The 27837-nt window shown below is 43.3% G+C and overlaps 1 protein-coding gene across 1 annotated transcript; it reads left to right on the top strand.

Moving 5' to 3' along the window:
• Positions 1–6416: 6416 nt before the first annotated feature.
• On the top strand, positions 6417–26185 carry pinx1 (PIN2 (TERF1) interacting telomerase inhibitor 1). Its single transcript, XM_062467815.1, has 7 exons — positions 6417–6547; positions 6963–7072; positions 7733–7825; positions 8233–8314; positions 8797–8886; positions 12977–13059; positions 24542–26185. Exons 1-7 carry the CDS (start codon positions 6529–6531, stop codon positions 25358–25360), a joined length of 1296 nt encoding a protein of 431 aa, XP_062323799.1. The 5' UTR covers positions 6417–6528; the 3' UTR covers positions 25361–26185.
• The last annotated feature ends 1652 nt before the right edge of the window (positions 26186–27837 follow it).

Here is a 27837-nt window from a genome sequence, read left to right on the forward strand (position 1 = left end):
ATGTATCATGGATGTATCTAAAAACATTACTTAAGACAGTTGAATCAAATACAAAATGGCTGAAAGGGGTGTACTTATGTAAATGTCCACATTGCCTCAATATGTTTGTGTCACTAAATCAAATGTCATTTTGAATGATGGTTTTTCAAACCTAATAGGGTTCAAGATGACATCACTCTGAAGTACCTTAAACAATTTCACCTTGGTATATCAACATATGATTGAATTAGAGCAGTTTCAACGTTGGCTGAATCTAACAACGCTTACCACAGGAGAAACAGCTTACCTTTTTATACAGTAACTGAACATGACAATATTCAACACTGAGAATAGCTCAATGGGCTGGGATGGTGACCTGTAAAGTATAAGGTAGTAGGTTGGAATCCAGCCATTATCTTTTGGCCTGTCATCATTTTGATTATCTGTTTAGCTAAACAGGATGACATCATTCTGAAATACCATGCACAATTTCATGCAATTTCGCCTTGAAATGTCAACCGTTTCTTAACCTTTGTCCCAAAGCTGACCAAAGCTAATACTCTGTCCTTTCTATTCCTAAAATCTCAACAGTTGGTGTGTAGCAGAGAGGATACAGAGACTGACTTGTAACCTTATGCTCAGGATTTCAAATCCCCATTCAGCCTGTTGTTGGCCAAACATTAAGTAGTTTTGCTCTCTTGTTGTCCAACTCTCAATCTTCGACAGTGTACATGTTTATAATATTTTGCCATTTTGCGGAGGAACCCGCATCGCTGCTTGCAGCTATATTTTTACAGTAGTTTTTCATGACACATATACAATAACTTAATACATGTACATGGAAAGATATTCGCCCACAAGCTTGAAGAAAAATTAATATTTCCAGTCAGTTTTCCTCCTAGAACATTCTGTCTGATTCTTATTGTTACTGTGCGCAGGTTGACCTTAGCTTTGAATCAGAGGCGTTGTTAGACATAACACTACTGGGGCACAGGCCCCTAATTCATATCCTTTTTTTTCTTTCAAGCTTGCTGCGCACAATGCACTACTAGGCTATAGAAACTCCCCTTGCTTAACCCAATATACAACAGTTCAGGGACGCAAGTTTGATATCAGCTTTGGCAGGGACATCAATAGTTAACCGGAGTGCGCATTCGGTGCACATTTTTTTCGCATTCATTTGAGCGCAAATACTGTTTTTTTGAGCATCATGTCATATTGGTTTTATGTTTTAGTCAAAATAACATGATCGGTAGGCCTATCATTTAGAAACTATCTTTAGTTTTGTCATGTTTCTTAGCTTACCTCAATTCTGACTTGTGTGCCGAGTCCGACACCTGGGGGGTATTCCAGAAAGCAGGTTATGTGACATACCCCTGTAAGTTAACTCCCCAGCTGACACCCAATTGTAGCAACATTGCCAGTAGGTTGCTGCAACATTGTGAATCAGCTGGTGTGAATCACTATTTGGCAAGCTCAGAAGAGCGCGCTGACATGGAATTCTGAATGCATATAGGTTTGGGTTTTTGGTAAAACACTTTTACAAGCGTTGATTGATACTCCATTAATTTTCCGGGATTATCAATCTAAATTAATGCACTGACTAATAAATTGTTAAAACTCAAACTTTAGATTTCACTGGGGCACAGCAGATTTATACTGGGGCACGTGTCCCAGTAAAAAGGGTCTAACGACGCCCCTGCTTTGAATAGAGCTGCTTAAAATCCTTTAGGAAACCTTTAGTTTGACTTGGTTACATCATTGTACTGGGTAACTCATGCTAATAAATACCTGCTAAACAAACTATAGAACATAATTTGTCTGAACCAAAAGGAAGTATACGTTGTATTCAACCATGGAGGCACAGAACATGCTGCTGATCAATCAGTTTTATGAGACAGGGGTAAAAAGCAAGGTGTCAGCACCACAGATCTATGACTCATCAGTGTGTAGTCAATGGGAGGCCATCACAGGTCAGTTTCTTTGTGGGATTGAATTCAGTTTTAGCAAGCCGAACACTATCATACCTCCTCACCTACCCACCCTGCCCCCTCCCCTTCCCACCTCCCTGGGGTGACCTTGGGGAATTTTGTTTGAGATGGGGTGGAAGGGGTGGAGGTGGAGCAAAGGACATTTTGGGTGAAAGCGGTCTAACATGCTCAGCATGATATCACACAGTGTTCTCGCTCCCTCATCCTTCTCCACAGATGTTGATGTTCTCACAAATGTGCTACGGGATGTTACATGAGTGCCACATCTGACACAGTGCAAATTTACACGAAAAGACATGCACAGACATGTATTTCCATAGAGAACAGCCTGTCTAGAGAGAGGTAAATTGGTATAAATGTTAGTGACTTGTCTTTCAGGTATTGCTGAATTGCGGATGTATTTTGCACTAAAATATTTGCACTCAGACTTTTTGTATATTTATTATGCAGTGTCAGAGATTCCTAACAGTCCTGCCTTATTCTGTATTGGACCTTGCAGATCTGAAAATGTTCTGGAAGGAAAGATCCCGCTTATCTTCTTTGGCTGTGCCTGAGAGGGTGATTTCATCTACATTCAGCAGTTGAGGCCCTATTAGGGCCCTATAAGGCCTTCAGGGTTTCCAAGAACACATTGGCCAAGCAGACCAAGAAGTCTCGATTACATAGAGAGTGTGTGTGTATGCGAGTGTGTGTGTGTTTGTGTGGGTATATTGAGGAGGGGCAGTGTTGGTATTAGAGGCTTGGCTGGCCTTGAGCCAAAGCCTCTAAAGAAGCGGGAAGTTTTAGGTCGTTGAAAGAAAGACGTGGGAGGGGGAGGAGGGGAGGCATGTGTCAGGGCCTAGCTGCTGCTCATGTCTTTAACAAGAACTGGAATCTGAGCTGCCTGGAATCTGAGCTGCCAGACCAGGGGTGGGCTTCCCTGTGTGGGATAAAACCATAGTTATGCAATAGGCCTTGGTGCCTGCACAGCCTGAAAGCTTTGGGGGGCTTGTTGTTTTTGTTTGATCTTCATGTAATAAGATTGGTAGCAAGTGGGAGGTGGGTGTGGACCTGAAGGGGGGAAGTTGGTGTATGCATATCTATGAGGAAGATACTGAAGGAGGGCGGGGTGTTGGGGGGCTTGGGGCTTGGGAGTGTGGGGGTTGGGGGCAGGCATGTTGCACATTAACAAGCCTAAGTATGAGATAGTATGGGGTGGGAAAGGTGCAGCCTGTGCCAAAACACTCTGTGCTGCAGATGTTGTCTACTAAGTAACCTGTTGCTGTTGGGACGTGCAAGACAACTCTCCCTCTCTCCTACATTGGCTATCCTCTCCCTTGTAGGGTGATGGAAGAGTAATATGGGATACCCTCCCTCTAGCTTTGGAAACTAAGTCAAAACACTGAAAAAAGGTGGTGAGGGAGTGAGGTTATGGACTAAACAAACAAATCAACGAAAGCAATGGACCAAACATCCATCTTCTCAGGATTTATAACAACCTATAAATGGATATTGGTAATCGTGTTTCTCCAATAAATAGTCAGTCAAGATAATTAACGACAGGGGTCAATAGCAGGTTGGTCAATGATTGGGTTTTTTACTGAATGTGTGCTTCGAATTAAATCATCCAATGCAATAGACTCTTTAATCAGACCTAACATGCATGTTGTTCCATTTAAATGTTGTGAACATGTTGAAACCAGCTTTGCTATGTAAAACTGGCAATGTTTCATGTCCTTGAGACATGAAACGGTTGTTCAGAACTGCAAACCAGGTAAAAATTCCCTTTACAGGAAAACAGTACGCGCAGAGCACGGACAGTTCCTCAACTTGTGACCCAACATGTACTGTCAGATTATTTGGAAGAAAGAAGAACTCTGTCAAGATTGACCAGAAGTCATGTTGAAACCTGTGAAATTACACATCAGTTTGTGTAATGTCAAAATTCACAATTCCCCAATCTCACAGATACACTGGTGGCCTCCCATTGACCCCACACTGTTGAGTCATAATTCTCTGGATCTCTGGACACCTTTCTTTTTGCACATTCATTGTTTGACCAGATCTCACCAGTCAAAAGCATTATTGATTTTAATTTCCATCCCATCTGATTTTTTTTTCAATCCCATCTGATTGCTTAATTTACTGTATGAACAACCATACCAACTCATCTCTCTGACCTACACTTTTCCCCCACACCCTTTGTTAAGGAACTACTTTTGATAAAAGTACATATTTGATTGCTACATTTTACACCGTTTTAAATAGCAAAGGATATTAATACTGTGTGGTGCAGCTCTTTGGGCTGACCCCTCAGATCTTTCTAAGAATGATGGCTGATCCTGTTCACTGATCCATCTCAAGCTACTGTCACTGTTGCACACCTTCTTAAGCCCTTGCTTGAGGTAAAGGTTTCCTTTAGACACAGACCTGGGATCAGATTACCCAATGCTTAGTTGTTGCTTTCACTATCTGAAAGTTAAGTTACCTTCAGTAACATTTAATCCTGGATCAGAGGGTTAAGTTAAGGGTATTCTGGTTTCTAATTGCTTTATTGCTTTTTCACTCTGTGAAATGGCATATTGTATTGTAAATGGCACAGAGAGTAAGTTTGGATTTCTCCTTAGGTGTCCTCATAATCTATTATCTATTAGTATAGTGTGGAAGGTAGCTATAAGGATTCATGTAATTTATTGCTATAATTGGTTCATAGTATCATAACTTTGTCTACCAGGGATGTAGTACAGTATGAACTTCTGGGCATTCAGTCAGTTCACCAACCCTGATTGATTTATGATCTGTCTCCTCTTGAAGGCTTGAGCTTGGTTGCACCTTATTGTTCAGGTATCAATGTAGTGCTTAATGCATATAGCCTGCACAACAGTTCCTGTCTATAGTCCTTCAATGCTTTTCTTCATAGAAACTGTAGTCATGAATGTAGAAAACAAGTCAGCAAACCAATGCCATTCCCAAGAACACTGATAGTGTTGAAACAGGGATCTTGATGTTTATTTAACAAGGGCAGACAATCTTTCAATCTTGAAGTAAGATTAAGTGTTCAAGACAAGTAAAGAGGTGTTGCTACCATGGAACGGCAAGGTTTTGTCTAAAACTGTAAATAAAAACACTTTGTTATTGACATTTCTTATCAGAACACTGGGGGTTTGGTTGCATTTGATTACAGACATACATTTAGTAAAATCTTTCATAAGAATTTCTTGGCTTTTTAAATTTTTATTCAGGTCACAAATACAGAAGCATAGTACAAATACAATTTACAAATACAATAATAAAAACATAGAATGCAAAAATAAAGTAATAACAATAAGATTTAAGTACAGTGGATCACAATCAAGACAGTCAAAAATAGAAAGAGATAGAGCAGAGACATATTTCAAAACAGTTCCTTATAATATTGAATAGTATATAAGGCTGTCTTATTTCGGAGAAGTTTAAGAGATTCTATAAAGAGATTAAAGTATATTAGAAATAGGCTACAAAGCACGGAATAGTTTGAAAATGTTGCTTTATGAACATACACCATAATGTTAACTATCCAGTTTAAGGATATTAGAGTACAGTCAAAATATGCAATAACATTTTTGTCTTTGATAGTAATAGAGTGACTAGTTTGATTTAGTATGAAACCTTCCATATCTTTCCAGAATCTTGGCTCCTCTCCTCAATAGGTTCGTTCGCCTTCATGCAGCGCCGGCGTCGCCTGCAGCCCGGCTGACTTGAAGCAGCCAATGGCATTCTCAACTTCAAGGCAGCCGGCTGCAGCCGGCTGTCGGCGCCGCCGGTGCTGCATGAAGTCGAACACACCTAATGTGATCTGCTCAGGATCTTTACGTCATAGCTAGCGCACTGAAAGGGACAACGCCTCCTAACACTTGTTACGGAAAGGTTACGGACGGTGGGCCGGCCCTTCGGGGTCTCTGCCGGCCCCGGACGCTTTGGTGACTCTAGATAACCTCGAGCCGATCGCGCGCCCTCCGTGGCGGTGACGTCTCATTCGAATGTCTGCCCTATCAACTTTCGATGGTACTTTCTGTGCCTACCATGGTGACCATGTACTTTCTATGGCTCTGGTTCGAGGTAGTACCCCAGCCAATCGGATCGAGGCTAGTGTGGCCGTGTTGTCCTTCCCACATTAATCTTTGCACGTGCACAAAATACTGGAGCCACACACTCAAATTTCATTATTTCTTGATCTGTTGGTCATAAAAACACTTTCTTGTCCAAAAACAATTTTAATAACATTGTTCACTTCTCTGAATTTTCACCGTAGTTCTATTTTTTGATTTAAAAAAATATTAAAGGAGACGCTTCGGTGAAACTGATTTAAATGGTTCAATGGTGACCCCTTGAGTTACAAAACATCCAATTTCAGTAAAAAATAAAAATAGAAGATAAAGGAATCCAAATTAAAGACCATTTGCAAATAACTAATTGCAGTACTAATTAATTGTATTTGGAATAAATGCATTCGAATTCTAAATAAAATGATATAATAAATCATTTTACACAGGCAATTCTAAGACTCACAGGACCTGTCCACGTGTTTAAAGACCTCAAGATGTCCATGCTTGCGGAACGTGAGTGTTACACTGAACTTTAAATATCTGGATGTTGTATGTAATTATGTTAAAATACGGTTCCGATGTTGTATTCCTTGTTCATAACAAGTCTCCATTCATTTAACATAAAGTCATGTTTTAAAGAAACGTTTCCGTGAAAGTGTGGGCTGAAAACATTTTCCCCAAGTTAGCATTGTACAAGGCTAGGCTAGCAGGTATGGAGCGTTAATTGTGTGCACTAGTTAGCTTCAACTCCTGGTACATACTTATCTGTCTAAATTGTATTGATTGTAATGTCACGTATCTATAATTATGGAAATATAGCAACTTATAGTATACAACAGATTCATACCACAACATTGTGCCTAGTTAGTTACGTAATTTTGTGATGGACCTCAAAAAGCTCGCTAGCTAAGGTGTCTGTTGTTTGTAGCCAGGAGAAAGCAGAAGTGGTCTGTTGATCCGAGGAACAGCGCCTGGAGTAAGGATGAGTCGAAATTTGGCCAGAAGATGCTCGAGCGGATGGGCTGGTCGAAGGGCAAGGTAGCGTGCGAATACTAACATATTTTCTATCTAGCTATTAAAGCCAAAATTATTGTAACATATCATGTAATACTAATGACGTATTGCTGAAATTTGGGGCAAGTTTAAGAAACGTGGATGTTTCAACCGTGCTTAAATTCCAGCTCTAATGTTTACCCCCATTTTATTAGGAGGGATGCTGCAATTCAGTCTGTCTTGATCTTGGTCCTCGGGACCCCTTGCCATGCTTTTTGTAGATGCTTCCAACACACCAAATTAATAAGGCTTGTGGGCTAGGGAGTCAGATGGCTGAGCGGTGAGGGAGTCGGGCTAGTAATCTGAAGGTTGCCAGTTCGATTCCCGGCCGTGTCAAATGACGCTGTGTCCTTGGGCAAGGCACTTCACCCTACTTGCCTCGGGGGGAATGTCCCTGTACTTACTGTAAGTCACTCTGGATAAGAGCGTCTGCTAAATGTAAATGTAAATAAGGCTTCCACTGATCTTTATAACAACCCATTCATTTGAACCAAATGTGTTGGAAGAAGGAAACAGGGCAGGGGGTTTGTAGGGCCAGGATTAAGAAAGGTTACGAGTGGTCATTGCTTTAGAATCACCTACAGTGGACTTGCAAACTCGAGAAGAGCAGAATCCAGAATTGTACTTATTGTGTGTCTTTTGCAGGGATTGGGGAGAACAGAGCAGGGGTCAACAGAACACATTAAGGTCAAGGTGAAGAACAACAACCTGGGTCTGGGAACTGCTGCCAACCACGAGGTGAGCAGCTCCCCTGAGGTCTCATTGTAGCATGTGTCCTTGAGACGACAACCCTGTGCAACATGTGTCCTTGAGACTACAGCCCTGTGCAGGATTTATCTGCTGGGGCCTGTTGTTTCCTTGCTTGATTGTGACGGTCATGAATGGGTACCATTTTACCAGACGGACACACATTCTTTTTCCTGTTCCTACATAGTTTAACCTGATAGAGGAGCTGGTTTGTAATTACATGTAGGGGTGTAATTTATTAAACACGTGTAAAGGTATATCTAAAGGGGAAAGGAACCTTCGATGTGTGTGATATGGTGACACGGCAGGTACCTAAACCAAAACATAAGCCAAACTAGTCATTTAAATTGTGATAGGAAGACTTTCATGGGTGTTTTTTGCCCACAAATTGTTAACAGGACAATTGGATTGCTCATCAAGATGACTTCAACCAGCTTCTAGCCGATCTGAACAACTGCCATGGTCAAAATGACAGCAAAGGTAAGAGACACACAGGCATGCTGTGATGTTCTTTTTAGGCTCTTTATGATCTTATTATGTGTTTTTCTGGAACTGAAATACATGCAAAATCCAGAGATAAAGCTGAAATAGGTTGTAGTGTGAAGCCCAAGCAATCATCGTGTCCTTACTCTCTCTCCCTGATGCAAGGATATTTTAAGCTGTCAGTCAAATGACCCTGGAGCCCATGCCCCCACAGTATGAGAACCATTGGTGTAACCAATCATGTTAACCGTATTGGGCTCATTTGTTGCCCACTAGGAGGTGCTGTTGTGACACACAGGCCCTACAATGTTAGCTTGTAAGCCTTTATTGTAGAAAATTCTAATCAATAAAATAAAAAGTATTCTGTGCTAAACAAATGGAACAACTGAAGGATATTTTAGCCTGATGGAAGTGAAATATGGTTGTTGGTAACTCACCACCTGTGACATGTTTATGATTGTTTTTTGTTTGTTTCTCAGAGCCCCCGACAGAAGAGAAGCAGAGTTTTAGTCTGGAGGAAAAGTCAAAGACATCCAAAAAGAGGGTCCATTACATGAAGTTTACCAAGGGTGAGTGTGATGTGATCAAGTTATTTTGAGATAAGTTGTACTGTTTTTATTTAAGCCTTTGTGTTGGACCTGGCCTGTGTGCATGTAAAACATCCTAATCGAATCAGATCTTCCCTGCACGGTCGGGTAAGTAGGGACTGAGGGTTGATGTTCTGCATCCCCATCTGTCAGATCTTAGATGGGCTGTCCAGGCACGTCAGTTATCTGCCTCAAAGGGCATATCGTTTGTTGTTCTTTTTATTTACAAGTAGACACTCTTTTTATTTACAAGTAGACACCAAATACAGCTAGACCACACCAAAAAAAAGTTTAAAAAAATCGTCTTTGATTTAACAGTATCTCTGCAGAATCCCGGCCGAATGTTAATTTTTAACTCCACATGATGGATCCTCTGCATGGTTGCTTTGACCTCAGCCTAGCTGCTCTCCCCACAGCTCACAAAGCCCCTCAACCCCTTCGCTGACCTCAGCCGCAGGTCACAGCACCACTCCATCACGCCGTACCAGGTTGATGAGGAACGGCTCGGTCAGCCTAACCACAATCCACTTTCTGAGAGAGGGAGGGGAGAATGGAGAGGGAGAGAAGTTGAAGGGGGAGAGAGGGAAGGAGGTTAATATTAAACTTGCCTGTTTTCTGACCTGACATGACTTCCTGTCAGATAGCCAAGCATCAGGCCAGAATTGTTAGGAGATACCAAGGCCAAATGTTCAGGTCCATTGGGGATGGATATTATATGAACCAGTTGCATTGCAGATCTATGGTGGTGTTTAGGGTGGGGATGACCTGTTGTACATGAATGTGAGGGGAGGAAGTGTAAGCATCCATGATTCAAATAGGCCCATTTGCACCACAATGAAGAGTTGTTATATGGTATATTTTGATAATAATATAGCAAAATCATACCATTTAAATAAGCACCTTTAATGTTCTGCTCACATATGCTATGAAAAAACTAAACAGTTTTACAGCAGCAACATTTGTAAATAGTTCACATATCGCATCATACCTTCTCACACCAGTGTTATTGGAAACTACCCTGTTTTGCCAATACAAAAATCCTCACCTCACCTGGAAGACTCACGGCTACGTCACTCAATGGCCACTTCCTGTTTCCTGTTTGGGGCATCTGGCCTTTCCATTTGAGCCCCCCCCCCCAAACAACATCTACTATCGTCTGTGTAACCCATTAGGTGACCCCTCCTCTGATAACACAGACCTCAATCTGTCCCCCAGACTCTTTAGGTCCTGTTTTGGTGTTCTTTATTTAGCCGGGACCGGAAAAGGGTCATGCACCAGATAGATAAATAAGAGAGATTTGGATGCACCTTGCAGGAGACACTTGGAGGAGAGGATGGACATCCTCACAGCCTTGCCCTTCCACCTCCAAGCCCCCCCCCCCCCTCCCCCAAGCCTTTCCCTAACAACCTCATTGACCTCCATGATAGAAAACCAAAAATAAACCCACTCATTGCCAACATTTCATCTCTGCATTCCTTTGGCATTTGGTAGGGGAATTTTTTGCAAAGAAAACACTTTGCTCTTATAATGGAGCAAAGTTGATAATATCATCTGCTAATATGTTTGTTGATAACATATTGGCAACAAAGAAAAGGTTAGCATTCATAGAATTTCCCATTACCCCCCCAGCACTTGATGGACAGCCTAAGCCAAAGAGCAGGTTGTACTTTGTAGGATAGTTTACATCAGGAGTCTCTTGTTGTCATGCCATTAAAGGGACGCTGGCTAGACTCGTTTGTCCACAAACTGCTAATAACGGTGTTATGAAAGTAATGGCCTAATGCTAAGCAGGCCTTTGTGGGAAGAATAGAGTATCAATTTACATTGCCAGGGTATGGTAAATGGGACATAACTATTTCCTTGAGGTTCAAATAACTATCTCGCCGCTATGGTTACAGACAGTGTCCATAAACCCACATCACCCACCTGAGGTAAAGTGTTGCCTCTATCTCCACAGACAACTAACGGTTACTTGGCAACTGGCGTATAGCCACACCCATTCACATGCCTCTTGCATGAGTACCTCTCCAGGTTGGCAGTTTCCAAGTTAAGGCAGGTAATGGATTTACAGTGACTAAGCCATTTACATGAGAAGTTTTAAAGGTGGACTGGTCACCGGTACTGCTTATGCAGCTCTGGCAACTCACATGTAATTAAAACATAAAAGGACACTGTTTATATTTACTCATAGAACTGAACCGATATCATGAGCGGGAACAACAAGCTCCCTCAACCAGTCAAGAATGTTGTTGAAAGTTTCCCACAGTTAGGATGCAAACTATTGTCTGACTATCGCAAATGATCCCACATTTTGATATTTATTGAATTCCAGAACTCAGGAGTTATTTTGTCAACAAAGGTGAGTGTAATTGTGAAAAAGCAGTCTTCATTAGATTAGTTTTCTTTCTTTTTCTTCTCTGTCCAGGCCTCCTCACTGCTAGCATGGAGGATTGATGGCCTTCGTTTTCTGTAGAAAGGCACCAGCATCTCTGCTGTCTGGACCTCTGCTCACAGTGTAAACAGTAACCCAGTTTTAATTGTAGCCTTCACCTATCACCTGTCAGGCAGAGGTAGTGCATTTGATGGGGTATGTAACCACTGCAGTCCATAGCGCTAGTGTCTGGCGTCACTCGGGGGGCCCTCGATACAATATAACCCTACTCTCGCTCTGGTTCAAATTCAAGGAAAGTACTTGGCTTTTAAAATCTGTACTTTTTAAAGGTGGATTTAGTGTTGGGTTGCTGACACAAACCATGTGAAGTGTACTGATTAGGTAAACTAAAGGTCACACTATAGTACTGCTGCTGGTGTTGCAACATGTGCTAAGCCAATACAATTCCAATCTTTACAAAAACACTTTTGGCCTAAACTCTCCCGAACGTGCAGTTAAATGTCACTCAGCATTAATTGGGACACGATAGCTTTGATCTTGGACCCCGTACCTTTCAGGTTGTGTTCTGAGTATCTTAGATGTCAGATTAGTCAATCTGCTTGAGAGGGCAATGGGGCGATGGGGTTAAGCTGGTTTGGCAAGCATCTCCATTGGCAATCGTTGCATTCTCAACTGTGACCTTGGAACCAAACAAGGTATTCCTTAGAGCTTCCCTTGTGCACCGCCAATACCCTCCCTCCTGTCCAGGCCAATGGCAACCAGCCATTTTGGGACGTTCAACACAGTGGGGGAAAAAAAGAATAGATCCTTTTTATCTCCATGTTTCGGCTAACACTTTCACCTGAAAGTTTCCCTGTCCATTTTGACAGATACTTCCTGAGGCCTAAACATGTCACGGCCGGGTCTAATTTTACCTTCAACCAAGATCAGTAGGGTACACACAGACAGCCCCCCTGTTTGTTTTCCACTTGAAAAACCCAACTGCTTGCTCAATCCTCAGCCCCTGGACCCTTTGGCTTGAAAGGCAGGGAGGGGGAGGAGGAGGAGAGGGTTGGCGGTTGGAGCAATAAATAACCAAATGTTATCAGAGCCCTGCTGAAGGAAGAGGATGCAGCTGTAAGAACAGGACTCTGAGTCCGAGACGGCAGGCCCTTGTGCTCCTGGAGTCTTTGAGGCTTGACTGGAAAACGGGAGGCTGAAGGCGTGGCAGGTCCTCCTGGCGCTGCACGTTTATTTTTCTTCTTGGTCGTTTTATCCCGAAGCAACCATGCAAAATGTGTCCTTTCTCCACTTTTAAGTACTTTTTCATCCCCCATCTCCTCCCCTTCAACGGCTTTAGCTAAAGTTTAAGATGTTATCAGTTCATAAATAGCTAGAAGCATTTGTTCTGTTCTGTGGATTGTGAGAAATTGGGACTGGTCGGCATGTGCCACAATTTCTGCTCCTATTAATTTTTTCTTTTCAAGAATGACCTCACCCCCCAAGGTATAGACGCAAAAACATCTCGTATGAGCTGTGTATCAAAATTCAATGTGTGATATACTGAAAGAGCATACCTTTGATGCATCAGAAAGAGCTTGATCCATTTGTATTGGCCCAAACTCGTAGTAGGCACAATGCCACAATGTTGCGTAATGCCAGGCATTAATAAAAGTACATCTGTTTAATCTATTTTTCCAGGAAAGGACCTGTCCAGTCGCAGTGACACTGACCTGGCCTGTATCTTTGGGAAGAGGGCGACGCACTCTAAAACCCAGAAGGAGGTAACGCACCACCACCTTCATCCTTCCCCAACTCACACCTGTTAATGATCTGGATGACCCATCCCTGCCTAATTGACTTGAACTTTTGCTGCAGGGGTGAAATACCTCCACAAGTTATTGTAAGCTTAAACTAAATTGAAATGTATCAACCGAAATATCCACCTCCTGTCCAATAGGATCACACTGGGGGTGGCACACCTCTGGCATTATTTCGTCTTTTCCTCATCTGACACTGTAATTAAGTCTGACTACCGCTGCTATAACCAGCTGACACAATGTCACCCACCCCCTCTTTGGCTCAAGGCCTCCAGCAGTCTGTGGTCCTGGATTAACTGTGATGTAGCGTGCAGCTTGAGCACCAACAACCGGCCACCGTTAGAGGTGAAAGCGCCTCAATCCAGTTAAAGGATTTGCACTCCAGCCCTTTTTCCTCCTCCTTCTCTTCCTCTACTTCTCTACCTTCTTTCCTCCCTCCTTCTCTGAAGAGAGGTGGCTTCAGGTCATTCTGTGTGCCAAAGGGCACCATTACCGGGGACCTGAGAATTTGGGTGAGGTGTGCAGAAATCTGTAATGATGACACCTGCAAAAAAAAGATCAGTTTGCTCAGTTTTTCAACTCTCAACTTTACTGGTTTGACCACATTGAACTTGTGAAAACTGCCATATGGCTCTATTTGGTTTACTCTGATAAATTCATGAAGCTGCAAGTCCGTCTCCAACCTATAGAGGTCCCTGTCGACGATGTTTGTTTTAGCTGATTAAGCCAATTAGCAATGTGACTGTCAGCCTACCTATGTCTTATTTCAGTAGTTAAGCCAAATTGTAATGCCAGCATGGATAGGAAAAAGTATAGTTTAAAAGTTTTTAATTAACATTAACAACTGGAATGTTTTTTTTTTTTTTTTTTGGGGGGGGGGGGCATATTGTGAATTGATTGAAATATGGCACATTTTGATATGTTGATTTAAAAGATTCAGAAATGACTTCAGAATTACTGTTTATTGTGGGTACGTTTTCCTTTTTTTTTTTTTACATCACAAAGATCAACAATTGTTCAGTACATGGTGTCATCTTGAGCTGTTTATTTGGTGTCTGTCTCAGTGTAGCGTAGCTAGGACGAGGTGGGACTGAGTCATGAAATCCCACTGCTCAGGTGTCGAAGTGATTGCCTGCTTCATGTTGTTGCTTAGCACCTTATTTGTTCTGAAGGAAACAAAAACACAGTAAACAAACTGTAATTAAACACTTATTCATTTATCAGTTCATTTATATGTAATGATTATAGAAGGAGGTTAAGTAAGGCTGAAATCAGTTCTTTAACAGGAAAACAATTCCCTAGGATGTATTGAGAGGTAGGCTAATCATTAGTGGGGAACAACTTGACTTTTGTGTCACAACTGTGTATTTGAGTTATGACAGTCATGGTAGAAATATTTTAAGTGGAGGACAAAGGTAAAACAGGACATGTGTTCCATAACCTTGCCTTTCATATTTCATTTAGACACTCTCATCACCACTTTAAAAAAAGATATGTCTTTGAGCTGTGACACGTTCGGCGCCTCTTTTGTCTGCGTCTCAACAGGTTTTTCTGCAAGCTCGTTATTTCCTTCCTGTCGTCTCAGGCCTAAGAACACAGACAGAACACAAACACAGGTGTAGCTTAGACTAGGATGCATACTGGACACTGACTCCATCTCCGCCTGCCCTCCCCTCTTTCTCCCCCATCTTTGGCTGTAAGACATTGGCAGCCCCAAATCCATAATTCCAGTTAAAGAGGCTCTGCATTCCCCGTTGAGGCCAGGCCATCGGCATCACAATGGCCTCATCTCCCACGATGATTAGCATTGGAAATAAACGCAAGCAATATGTGCCTTTTTTTCTTTTTTTTTTCTTTTTTCCCCTTTTTCTTCCTTATCCCCCTCCCCCTCTAATCGTTTTGTCACGGGTTGTTATTGTCCTGGTCTGATGGGACCCCATTGGCCGGATCGAAAACACTCAGCGCATTCACAATGGTATCCCATGAGGCAGTGCGGCATGGCCCAGGAACAGCAGAGGCTGCTGGGTAATGGTGGAGGGGGGTGGCGGTACTGGCGGTTTGCAAGCGTGAATTTCATGCGACCCAGTGAAGAGTATTTAAACTCAGACTCATGCAATGGGATGTTTGATAGCGTCTTGTTTATTTCTATGCATACTTGTGTAGTTGTAGCTTTATGTATCTATTCAGGAAGAGTTGTGTTCCCCAGGACTGAGGCCTGTATCCACACAGGAAGCTGCATGTGTACCTGGTTTAGTGCCTAAATCCACAATAGGAGGTTTGGTTTGTTGGCGGCAGTGGGTCCACTTTGCTAACACACACACACACACACACACACACACACACACACACACACACACACACACACACACACACACACACACACACACACACACACACACACCACACACACACACACTTAGAACAGAGGGAGCAGAGCTGGTTGGGGCGTGTTCACACTGCTTCCAGACCCATATCTGCACTCCTTCAAGGTAAGGCCCTGGGACCATCTCCCCCGTTATCTGGATGAACTTCCCAAAAACCTGTGTCTTCCTTCTCCGGTGGCCACCTTCCTATCCCTGTCCGTACCCCACCCTCCACCCACTCCTTCCACCCCCTTTACCCTCCCGCCTACCCTACCCCCCCCCCCCTCTCTCTCTGCTGGGGTTTTCCTTCCTCCACTGAGATGTGCTTCCTGCCAGCCCTTTATCACTAGTCACAACACTCTCTGACAGACACACACACAGTTGCCGTTCCACACACTCCTACTCACCACAATCTTTGCTGTTTGCATGGAGAGGAGCAGGAGGACAGCCAAGTGTTATTGTCTCCTTCACCTGCTCGTGTGCAGTCTTCATGCATTCATGGAGCTTAGTGTCTTCTCTCGCTAACTGTCTCAAGTGAGCATGATTTTGAAAATTTTCATATAATTATTATTTTTTTTGTCCCGTTAAATTATATTTTGACATTAAACTTTATTCTTTTACCAGATGCTTTTATCCAAAGCAGTGTACAAATAGTGCATTCAGAATGTAATGCAGAAGATCAACAGAACAAATTTCTAAGAAAAATAAAAACAGCTTTAGCTTGAAGTACTACAGTAGTCTACCTGTCTCATCGTGTGGGTGATTGATGCTGGTGTCACCAGAGACTCCCAGGCTCCACACCCTAGTCTCCAACCACCTGAAAATATTTCCATCCAAACATTATTCAACCCTCCCCAACCAGGGTGGCTTATCCAGCAGTCAGAGCAGCTGTCCATCCACACTCCTCTCTGTCATCCATCACACCTCCCACGCCCCCCTTCCAGCTCCTGCCTTCGCCTCTTGTCTGCTCCGCGACACAATTACTCACGGCAAGACAAACGACAGGCTCTCGCCTGCAGAGATATCAAAGAGCCTCGGATTTTTCTAAATGAAGGTGCTTTGGCAGCCTCATGCTCCCCTTGCTTATCGGCGGGCGAGCAGTGCCCCTGGCCGTCCTGTGTCCCCATCCCCACACTACCCCTCCTTTGACTCCTGTGCCCCCCCCCCTTCTCCTAGTCTCCCCAACCCCAACACTCCTGACTACTCCTGCTACCCTCCCTAAACCTCTTCCCGTTTCTCCTGCCACCTCCCCCTCTTCTCCTTCTCCTGCCACCTTCTTCTCCTTCTCCTGCCACCTTCTTCTCCTTCTCCTGCCACCTTCTTCTCCTTCTCCTGCCACCTCCCCCCTCTTCTCCTTCTCCTGCCACCTTCCCTTTTCTCCTGCCACCTCCCCCCTCTTCTCCTTCTGCCACCGCCCCCTCTTCTCCTTCTCCTTCACCCCTGCCTCTAACCCCCAACTCCCCTCTACTACTCTTGCCACCCCTTTCCCACCTCCCAGCCCTCCCTCTACTGCCCCAGCTCTCTGCTCTCTCCTCAGGGGGTTTCGTTAGGGGAGCCTCGGGGAGGACCAAGCAGCCTTGATTTATCTCTCCTGCCCCTTCGCCTGGCCACTCCGCCCAGCCGAAAGAGCCGACGAGGCTCCATCGGGCCCCGGCTCCAAAGCCCGGCATTAGCTGAAATAAAACATCCTGCCGCACGGTGAAAAATGTCCTCTGATTGGCTAATTAATCAGTCAAAGGGGAGCGACGCGGCCCGTGACTTGAGGGACCCTCGCGGGCGACCGCAGAGGGCCCGCTGATAAATAGACTCCACGCCGATTCATACATCAAGAAAAGTTACTCATTTTTAAAGCTGCCAGCCTGTCTGAAAGGTGGAAACACCAAAGCCCTACAGTTTTGTAGTTTTTGCAGACTATATTTCTTTCCTCTTTTGGTATGGAATAAGGCTCCTGTCTGACAATTGTATGTTTGACATTGTGACATTTCTTGAGCTTTTTTGTTTTATTCCTTGTAAATCATTATCCTTGCTGGAATATTGTGGTTTACCTCTTTTTAAACTGGACTTAAAATTATCTTGTGAATTTAGAATATGTTGTCGATACAAAACCTTTTTTAAAACCCATCTCAGTTGTTGAAGGGGGAGCGTTTATGTTTAGAATTGAATTAATACGTTTATAGTTGATAACGATGAGGTAAACCACCTCCTAAAAGATTATGAAACCACTAAGAACCCACAATTTGACTATGAATTAACATGGATTTTGCCGAGGTGCCTGAATTCCAGTCAAATTATTTTTCTTGTGGATCATTCAGATACTTTACCCTTGTGTTATCTTCGGGTCATTCTGACCCATCAGTCATTGTGACCCACCGTCGTATTGCGACAACTTTACCGCATACAAAAACAAAGTAAAGCATTTTCTTTTAACCGTTGGGCTGTCTCAGACCCCCCACATTGCGAAGGTTAAAAGAAAATAATTTGTATTTGTTTTGTATTGGGTAAACACAACGATGGTTCGTTATGAACCTATGGGTCATGTGACCCGAAGGCAGCACAAGGGTTAAGGTGTTTAAAGAACAATGCATTTTGTTACAAGTAGCAGAGCATTTATTTATTATGAGCAATAATTGAAAAAATAACTTTCAAACAACCCCAAAGAAACAGAATTGTAGTGTATACTCTTATATAACATATTCTTTAGATTAAACTGACAAAAACATATACCATCAAGCAGCATGTTATATAAAGAGAGCACATCCATATTGTCATGCGACAAGTTTCCTACACCTCATCCACGCTGCTCTCCTCCTCAACACAGCAATTGGTGAACAGTGGCTTGTTAGTTTCTGTTATTTATAGTGAATCTGGACCCGTTCAGACGCCAGAAAAGTTTTCTGCAGTCGGCATGGCGTGCTCCTGGGGTCGTCCTGACCTCCCTGCCCTCTCCCACTCCCACTCAAGCACAAAGGGCCAGAGCCCGGGCCTCGCCGAGTGGCACCTGTTGCTGGTTACTCCTGCCCACGCCCCGTCCACATGAAGGATCACACATCAGCGGGTGCCTCCCCTGGCGCCACCCTCTTAAGGAAAAGGGGGCGGTGCCGACTGGGGGTTTTGCAGATGCGCCAGCGAGGCGACGGGCAGAGAGCATGAAAACACTGCTGACTGCACAGAAGCGTGGTCTCTTTTTGCCCACAGAGATGTATCCTAGCAGGCTAATGCAAAGGCATGAGTGATGCCGGACAATTAGTTTAGATGAGACATTCCCAGAGGTTTATATTAGTTTGAGTGTTTTTCTTTTACTGTTTTTAAAAGATCATTTAGGTTACTACTTGTCACCATGACCATCGTGGTTCAGGTTGTTTACAAAACTGGCCAAAATTAAGTTACATTGAACTACCAGTTTTCAATGGAAGTTCAGTAGACACCTTTTCATTTTGTATCTCATATATTGTCAAAGTGATTATCTTTTGTAGCTTAAGATGTTTTTTTTATGTAGCTAGATGTTTCCCTCCAATCAAGCAATCGTATTCTCATTAGTCTCACTTTCCACTCCCTTAATTGTTCATTAAGGTGTTGACAGTCAAGTGTTTGTTTTTCCTAACCCTGCTGGTATTTCATAATGGAATTGCCAAAGAGAATTTTTTTTTTACAGCATGCTGAAATAGACGTTCTTATTTTAGTCTTGAATACGCTGCAGGTTCCCTTGTTAAACGTGCTGAACGTGCCCCTTGGTGGGCCGTCCTGCCTGCTCGGCACGGGGCTAATGGTCCTGCCATGTTTGTTGTGAAACCGAGGAGCTCTAATTCACTCTCGGATAGCATCTAATTGCCTCAAACAAAAGCGCTGCCTCTCAAAGAGCGTGGGCGTTGACAGGGCCCGCCACTGCTGCCTCCGCTCCTGCGTCTGAAAAATAAGAGGCCTGCCCAAGTCACACTGTCCCTTGCCCCCCTTGCTCACCCCCACCTGTGCCCACCCCCCGTCCCATCCCCGCTCCCTGGCAGCTCACTCGATGGGTGTCTCCAAGCGGTGCCAGCTCGCTGACGCGTACAGATTAGCGCAGAGGGAAAAGGGGAACAGAAAGCGTCTGTCTCCTAGTTACGGGGCCGCGGCAGGAATGCATGGGGTAGGGTAATTACAGCCCCGATGATGCTAACCATCCTGAAGAGTTTCCAGCCCCCCTCGGCTTGGTAGGGCCACTGACTCCAGTTTAATCACTGCCTCTTTAATCTAATAAATCACAGCAGGACGGCGGGGTTGGGGGGGGGGGGGGGAGTAAACGCTGAATCCTCCATCTTGAGAGGGGTGACATCTATGCTCTGGGGTTGGAGGGCTCTGCTGGCAGAGTCTCACCATGTTAAACAAGCACAGGGTAGTCAACCTGCATGCATAATGCTGTCTCAATTTTTTGGCATGATAAACGTTCCTGCAACGCCACGCAAAGGAGGTTGCCTCAAAACGGAAGGTCTGTTTTTGTAAAGGTCAAAGCCTAGTAGTTCATTTGAATAATTATCTTGCCTCCGAATTGTATACTTTATTATCAAATACTGTTGCTAGACAATACCATTTTGGCTAATTCGCGTTTATGTGCCCGTGCCCGTACTGTGTAAAAAATATTACCCTATTACTATTATTACCCTGCCTTTAGCAAGGAAAGAATAACCCACAAAACATAACTTTAATATTTATATTCAATAATTTACACCATCACAATCAGTTGTGTGTTTCCATGTACAAGTAATTGATTATGACGGATCGAGTGGCATGGTCATGTCTGAGCTGCAGGAGAGCCCCCTGTGTTCATGTCCGCCCACGCCAGGCCCATAAAGGATTAGTGGGCAGCCCTGGGAGCTGGCCAGGGAAGGGCAGCAGGGTAATATGGTCCTTAGATCCATAGACCCCTGCTATCCCCACATTTATTATTGTGGCAGGACAATGAGGGCCCCTCCAGACAATTAACTGACCCTCCCACAATATCGGCATGATGATATTATAGAAAAACAGCCATCAGTAATGCAAACCGGCACTTTTTTGGAGAATAAAGTTCTAACAAAGGCTCAGATTGGGATCTTGAGCTACTGAGTCAGTACGACAGCGTCTGGATGTTTTCTCACTCTACAGCTGCCAATGAAGAGAAACCGTTGGCTTTGGGATGGAACCGTCTTGTAAGTCTTTGATCCTGGAAGTGAGTGAGTGAGTGAAGGATGGAACAAATTCGCCTAATTGTCTACTTTTCCACGCAACTAATACTTTTTTTTTTGATGACAAAAATGTGTCCACCCTCTGTGACAAGCACAGTGGGAGGACTGGAGACTCATAATTCACTTAAGCTTTTATTGTATCTCGGTGTAGTCAAGACCAGGCACCAGACATCCAGTATTACTGGACTTATCAGGAAGATCAAGGAACTCTGCGGTGTTTTGTAATTGTAATACTGCGTTTAGCTAGAAGTGGAGGTATTGTCCCAAGCTGTATACAGTTTAGAAAATGAACACTTTTGTGACAAGGCTGAACAGGTCTTATCAGATCCTAAAGAAGTGCCTTCTCTCAACACATATCTTAACACTTCAGATACATCATGGATTACTCCTGTCACAATGTCAGAAATCCTCTCGTTCTTCACGTTAGATCAAGACGAGCGCCGCTTGCACATTTGACATTGACGGCCACTTGAGGAATATCTTGATGTAAGCCAACCTTGAGCCTGCCGACTTAACAGGCTATCGTTTTACATAAACAACAAGACCGATGTTCTCAAAACACCATCACTATTAACCACCTGTATTAGTAATGAAGTATTTACAAGGTAAATGTCATGAGGCTTTCTTGAGCAGTTTATTAGGGAGGGGACTAGTCATCCTGGTTGATGGTTTGCAAAGTTTGTAGCCATTGCAGTATTGTACTTGATTACGGCATCTCAGCATTGTGTCATGTCACCCTCCATAAGTAGGTCTTAATCCCTGGACACTCCGAGAACAGCCCATTGCTGACTCAGTAAAAAGCAAAAGTAGCACCCAGAAATCTGTTCCTTTTTTTTGTATTAGAGCTTTAAATACACTTATCTAAAAAGTAGCTCTTATTGTGAACTTTGTATGTGCTTGTCTAAGTTTAAAGTCTGTTAAAAGGTAGCAGAAGCCATTAGGATTTACCTTTTGCTTCATCATTTTGCTGCATTTGCTGATGATGCCTCTGAATGACTTGGCTTCCTCGTTGATGTCTTGGCGTTGGCGCTCCTGCCTCTCCTGTGGACACATTACCAGTAGAGATGAAGCTGGAGTGTCTTAAAGGGGAGGCCAACACAACCCTCCTCTCCCCCCCCTCTCTGGGACCCTCTCGTGGCCCTGCCTGTGTTCCAGCCCCCATCCCCAGCCAGGGTAGAGAGGGAGCAGGAAGGGGCTGATAGCCCGCCAGGCCTCTGCTCTACCGAAGGAACCTTATCTCCAAGCTGCACACGGCATGGGGAGTGCATCCTCTTCCTGCAAGCTTGGAGGTGAAAGAGGAGGAGGAGGAGGTGGTGGTTGGGTATAGGTGTGTTTACCTCCTCCTTTACTCCTTTGCCACCCTTTAGTTGTTTTATAATGCTAAGGAAATAGATGTACTGTAACTGCATCTGGAGCTGTGACCATAGGAGTGCAGTGTTTGGGAGTAGGATCCCGTCTTTCTGTTTTTTGCATGTTTCTTTTTGTGTGTTGGTTTGTTTTTCTGTGTGAAATTGTTTTGTTTGCGAGTGTTTGCTGTGTTGTCTCATATGCGTGTTGTGCCTGTGTGTTGTCTCTCTGGGTATTGGTGTGTTGTCGGGGTGTGTTATTTTGTTAATGTGTGTATGTTGTGTTGTCTGTGTGTTGGTGTGTGGCACGCAGTCTAGCCTGTGCTCAGCACAGCACTTTTCCCCGTTGTATCACCGATGAGCCTAATGGAGGTCCCCAGGCGAGGAGAGGAAAAGCCACACACCAAGCCCATACTTCCTAGATGAAGGGGATATTTCCTCCTCTCCTCTTTCCCCTACCCAGTCCCTTGAGAGTCATTTCACAGGCAGTTGGAAAGTGCCCCCTAGCCATCATCCCAAATCCCTGTTACATGTTAGTTTGACCCTATCAGCCGTAAGCCCCCATCCCCAGACTCCATCCAGAGGAGATGCCATTGTGCAATTACAGGGAGTATAGATTTTTTTCTGGGGAAGTCTGAAAGTTTTGTCTAATGGCCCCCCCCCCCATACCCGCAGGTCCCTTTTCTTCCTTGTTAGAAGTTCGAGGCATTTTGACCAGAGGTCTGCGCTAGCAGGAAACTTCACAGATTATTTGAACTCTTATGGTCACAGGTGCACCCTGTAGATCACATGCAAGTCTTTAGCATGCAGGAAAATACTTCATCTGCATCATCACGTCCATCTAGTTAATAAGAGCCAAATTTGGAGGCTCCAGTCAAATCACAGCATTTGTCACTGTATGAAGAGAAAAAAACGACAACTCGAATTAAAAGAAATACATTCAATTGGACATTGTTATTTATAGAATGATGTATCTGTTTTTGCCAATTGATCAATGTATAAGTCCTCAAAACAATGCCCACACATACACCTTCCCCATATGGAATAATATTGATTATAAGGTGTGTTTTGGTTGGTTAAGGACAAAGACTAATGACCAGTTGGTTGCTACCTCAAATCCCAGGAGGCCTAACCTAGTGTGAATCTTGCAATATTCTTGAAATACTTAAGTAGCTAAATACATTATCTAAAACACATTTTGTATGTCTTCCGATGAGTTGTAAATCAGTTGTGTTTTGTTCTTATGCTGTGGATAAAAGGTTGTTTTTTTAGCTTTTAAGAGTACAACCAGGTTTTGAGTTGATAAAACCAAATGATATTCCTTTGTTCTTTTCGCTCATAGTTTTCAGTCGATTGTACCTATGGTGTTGGCATTTCCTTAGTGTCCCTGTTTGACTTACTGCTGCTAAATCAATCATGGTTTTGCTAAGGTTACCCTTTCATCCTAATCTCCATGTAAACACAGTAGGCCTCACCGCAAAGTAGGGGTTTGTATTATTTAATCTCCTATCTGTAGCTTTTAATAAATGTCGTCCTGGATGTTGTGTCTCTACGGTAATGTTGGGAGCGGGGTGGCATTGTTTAGTGTGGTCCTCCTAGGGAGAATGTGTTCTTCAGGACAAATCATTATGCATTGAATAGGCCATTAGGAAAATGAAGACAAATGGGCCAATGGAGCAGTGTGACAGTGTTGTAGTCTGTACAGTTAAATGTAGACTGTCCCTCTGTGGAGGGTTACCATGTGTACTACTCCTCTACTGCTGTTCTCATCATTTGTATTTGTTTTGGTTTTGTTTTCATTCAGTTTTTTTTAAAGCACTTAGCTTTCAGACCGCTTCGTGTCAGTTTAAGTGTCGGCCTTTTCACACCCGTCATGCCAGACAGTGTCATATTTTTCTGTCAACGAAATACATTTACTATAAAGGAATTGCCTTTTTTTCCCTTTTTGACCCATTTAAGTTTAATAGGGGGAGTTGACTCGTTCAAGTTCATGAGAGCAGTGATGTGCTGTCAGCTCAGGGTGTTACAGAGACGGGTCAGAGGAGTTGAGACGCCAGGGGTAGTGTGTTTAGGCTCGGTGGTTAAGTGACTTAATATGGGAGGGAACAAAACGGGGTGGGGAGGTAAGCTGTGCCATGGTGTGTATTGCCAGCGACATGCTGGAACTTGTGTGTATCTTATCAGGTTGCATAGCATAATTGCTTAATTTTATCAATAGCCATTCTTGAACATTAGGGGATTCGTGCTAGTACATTTACATTTTAGTCATTTAGCAGACGCTCTTATCCAGAGCGACTTACAGTAAGTACAGGGACATTCCCCCCGAGGCAAGTAGGGTGAAGTGCCTTGCCCAAGGACACAACGACATTTGGCACGGCCGGGAATCGAACTGGCAACCTCCTGATTACTAGCCCGACTCCCTCACCGCTCAGCCACCTGACACCCTCCAGTGCACCTGTTAATTTCCTACGATGTTGTGCAAGTATGGAGAGTTTTCCATAACATCTAAATCTTCTCCCATTGTTCCCTATCTGTCCAGGAGAGCAGTGGTTCTGATTCCCAGGGCGAGAAGGAGGAGGAGGAGGAGCAAAAGGCCTCCTTGACCCCTGACCCTGATGTGGAGTCCATAACAAAGACCGTCACCAGCACCCTCACCATGCAGGAGTACTTTGCCCAGCGGATGGCTCTCCTGAGGAAGGGTCGGGATGAGACTCAGGATCCTGCCTCCAGCGGAGGACCAGCGGAGGACTACAGTGAGACACAGGCCCCAACAGAGACCTACAACTACATTCAGAACACCACAGATGACACAGAACAACCCAAGTCCAAGAAGAAGAAGAAGAAGAAAAGAGAGGAGACGGCAGAGGTGGTGGAGGAAGCGAAGGAGGAGGAAGTGTGTGCAGTCTGTCCTATAGTGGTGGACTGTGAGGACCAGGAGACCCCCTCACAGAAAAAGAAAAAGAGAAAGCGAGCAGAGAAGGAAGACCTGCTGTCTGAGAACTGCAACGCAACTCCCGATCAGGAACAGAACTGCGAGGAGGAGCAGACTCCAACTCAGAAGAAGAAGAAAAAGAAACGGAAAGAAACGAGTGCTGAAACCGATTTAGTTAATGGACAAGAACCAACTGAAAATGAAACTGAGGACCAAAAGGTTGTAAACAAAAAGAAAAAGAAGAAACAGAGGGAACATGTGGAGGAGGTTGTAGTTGTGGACGACAATGACGAGGTGGTTGAGATTGTGGATGACGACAACGTGGTTGAGATTGTGGACGACAATGACGAGGTGGTTGAGATAGTGAAGAGAAAATCCAAAAAGGACAAGAAGAAGAAAAAGAATGCAACAATAGCATCGTCTTAGATACTTTCTGAATTTTGGTGTCTGATACATTTGTTTCCTGATGGTGTGAATGAGCGACAAAGACGTGATTGGTCAGCCTCCCTTATCTGCAAAGGAATGTTCAGATGCAGCGAACTAGTGTCCCAGACACCAACTTGGTGCTTCTCTTCCCCATCCATTCTGATAAATAAACGTATATTTCATCCTACTGAATTCATACGCACTTGAGACATTGAAAATGGGTTAAGTGGCAAGTTGGTCAGGCCAGAGAGTCATCAATGTTTTTAGGACAAAAAAATCTGATGAGTTTATATTTGATGAGCAATACCTTCTAGTGCAGAGGACTAAATAAAAATATATGACATCAAATCAAAATGTATTTGTATAGCCCTTTTTACAAGAAATGTCACAAAGGGCTTCACATACGCCCATAGAACTGCCATCACAATTTTATTTAAAGAAAAATACAGCTGTATTGTCTTAATAAAATACCATGTTGTGAATAATAATCTCTGCAGTATCAATCAAAATAAAGTTTGATTCAAGGGCAGGATATAAGATTTGAATATAATTTCATTAAACTATTCAAACCTTGTTCAGCGTCATTTGCATCATGTCAATCACAGCTTTATAATGTCGTCCTTTCAACACCCTATGTGGATGTGAGGCTACAATACAAAGAGAGCGAGGGTGGTATGTTGACAAATGACTACTGTCATGTTTCCATGACAAACATTTTACTGTGTAGATGTTTCCTGGTTACTGCTACTGTTTTACATGTAATGGCTGAATTATGTGGTCAGTCTTTCCAATGTCTAATCCTGTTATTATAAATTAAAAGTTGCCTTTCTTTTTATAATGTCATTTTTTTACAACATGGGGTGAACAAGCAGCTGACTGAATTTTATTTAAATGCCGCCTCAAAAGGTATATTGACTTGATTTGATTGTTTGGATAGATTACACTACACAGTTTCCTGTTTCTTCTGTTGTGTCATGACGCCCAGTCATAGCTTAACAAGACCAGCTTGCAGCAGTGTTCATGTTAAAGGACAAACTTGTACAAAACCACATTGAAGCACACGAGAATACAGAGTATGCCATCTGTCAGCTGTTATGGAGGTGCTAGTCTCTCTGGTGCTTATTGGCATCATTTCTAAATAAACATGCAGAGACAGTTCACACTGAAGACCCTCATATTTTCAGAGGGTTACAAACAAACTTTCAATACACAAAATTATTTTATTCAGCTCTTCACAGCTATATTGAAACCTAACAACTGTATTGTATGAATGAATGTGACTGACTGACATAGATTGATTGATTGTCTGATTGATAAAACCAAAATGGTAGCACAGAATTCACTCCAACGAACACATGGATAAATCCCTGTTCTGATTCTAAAACATTAAATAAAATGTTCTGATGGATTCATGCTCTTAAAGTATTGATGAATTGAATCTACTCCACCAAGCTAGCTTTAATAAATGACAAGTGCAGTTTCACACTTTCGCAACTCACAGCAACATGCACACGTGTGTGACCTCCACACCTACCTACACCCAAAAACACATACGTCAGGACAGAGAAGATGTAGACAGGGCCCCTCTGTTCAGTCTGAGACATCACGGGCCATTCCCTAACCTTGTAGAGGAAGTTCCTCGGAGGTGTCACTGAAAACTGGATCATCTAGTTGGTAGTTACTTAGGTTCACTCTTTTAAAGAGTCTTTAGTTGTATGAGGGCTTTTTTCATTCTTTTTAACTTTGATAAAGATATGGTGCTTGAGCTGAATACAGTAAAACGATTAAATATGTGCATGTTTCAAAGGGAAGATGATTGAGTGTGTTGCAGAAAAAGCATGAGCGCAAACAGTAGCCAATAGCCTATGCCTACGTGTGAGTTTGTGGTTGTGCGCGAGCGTGAGTGAACGTGCATCATTGTGTGTTAGAGTCGTGGAGTATCCATGACGAGTGAACACAGTTACTTTGTGGCAGCGTTCCAAGTGAATGCTGTCAACATGAACACTTTGTCTGATACTCCGCTGGTGACCAGTGGCGGAAACTGATTGTCGTCTTTCTAACACAGACTGGTCTAGATTTGCGTTGAGAATTACAGTATTGTTGAAATGTTATAGCTTACATAAACTTATATAAACTTTGAATTTGAATAGGTTGACCCAAATTGGTTAAAATGCATTGTCTACATTGGTTTGTGTGTTTAACCATTTTAAGGGTTTTGTTTTATACATAACATCTTTTGAAGGGCACAAATGGCCGGTTTGTGCGTAAAACAACCTCAGGTTTGAATATTAAGTGACGTCACCATTAAATGGATGCTGACACCGGACCAAACAGGTTGGATTGGTTTAAAGTCAAAGTAAAAAAAACAACAATTTCGAAACAATAGGCCTATACCAAAATGTCCCAAGACAATCGCAAGTCATCAAGATTCACGAAGGTAAAAAATAGGCTACAGATATTCAATTACACGGAAAGTC

Source organism: Osmerus eperlanus, chromosome 8 (assembly GCF_963692335.1).
Source record: "Osmerus eperlanus chromosome 8, fOsmEpe2.1, whole genome shotgun sequence".
NCBI classification, from domain to species: domain Eukaryota; kingdom Metazoa; phylum Chordata; class Actinopteri; order Osmeriformes; family Osmeridae; genus Osmerus; species Osmerus eperlanus.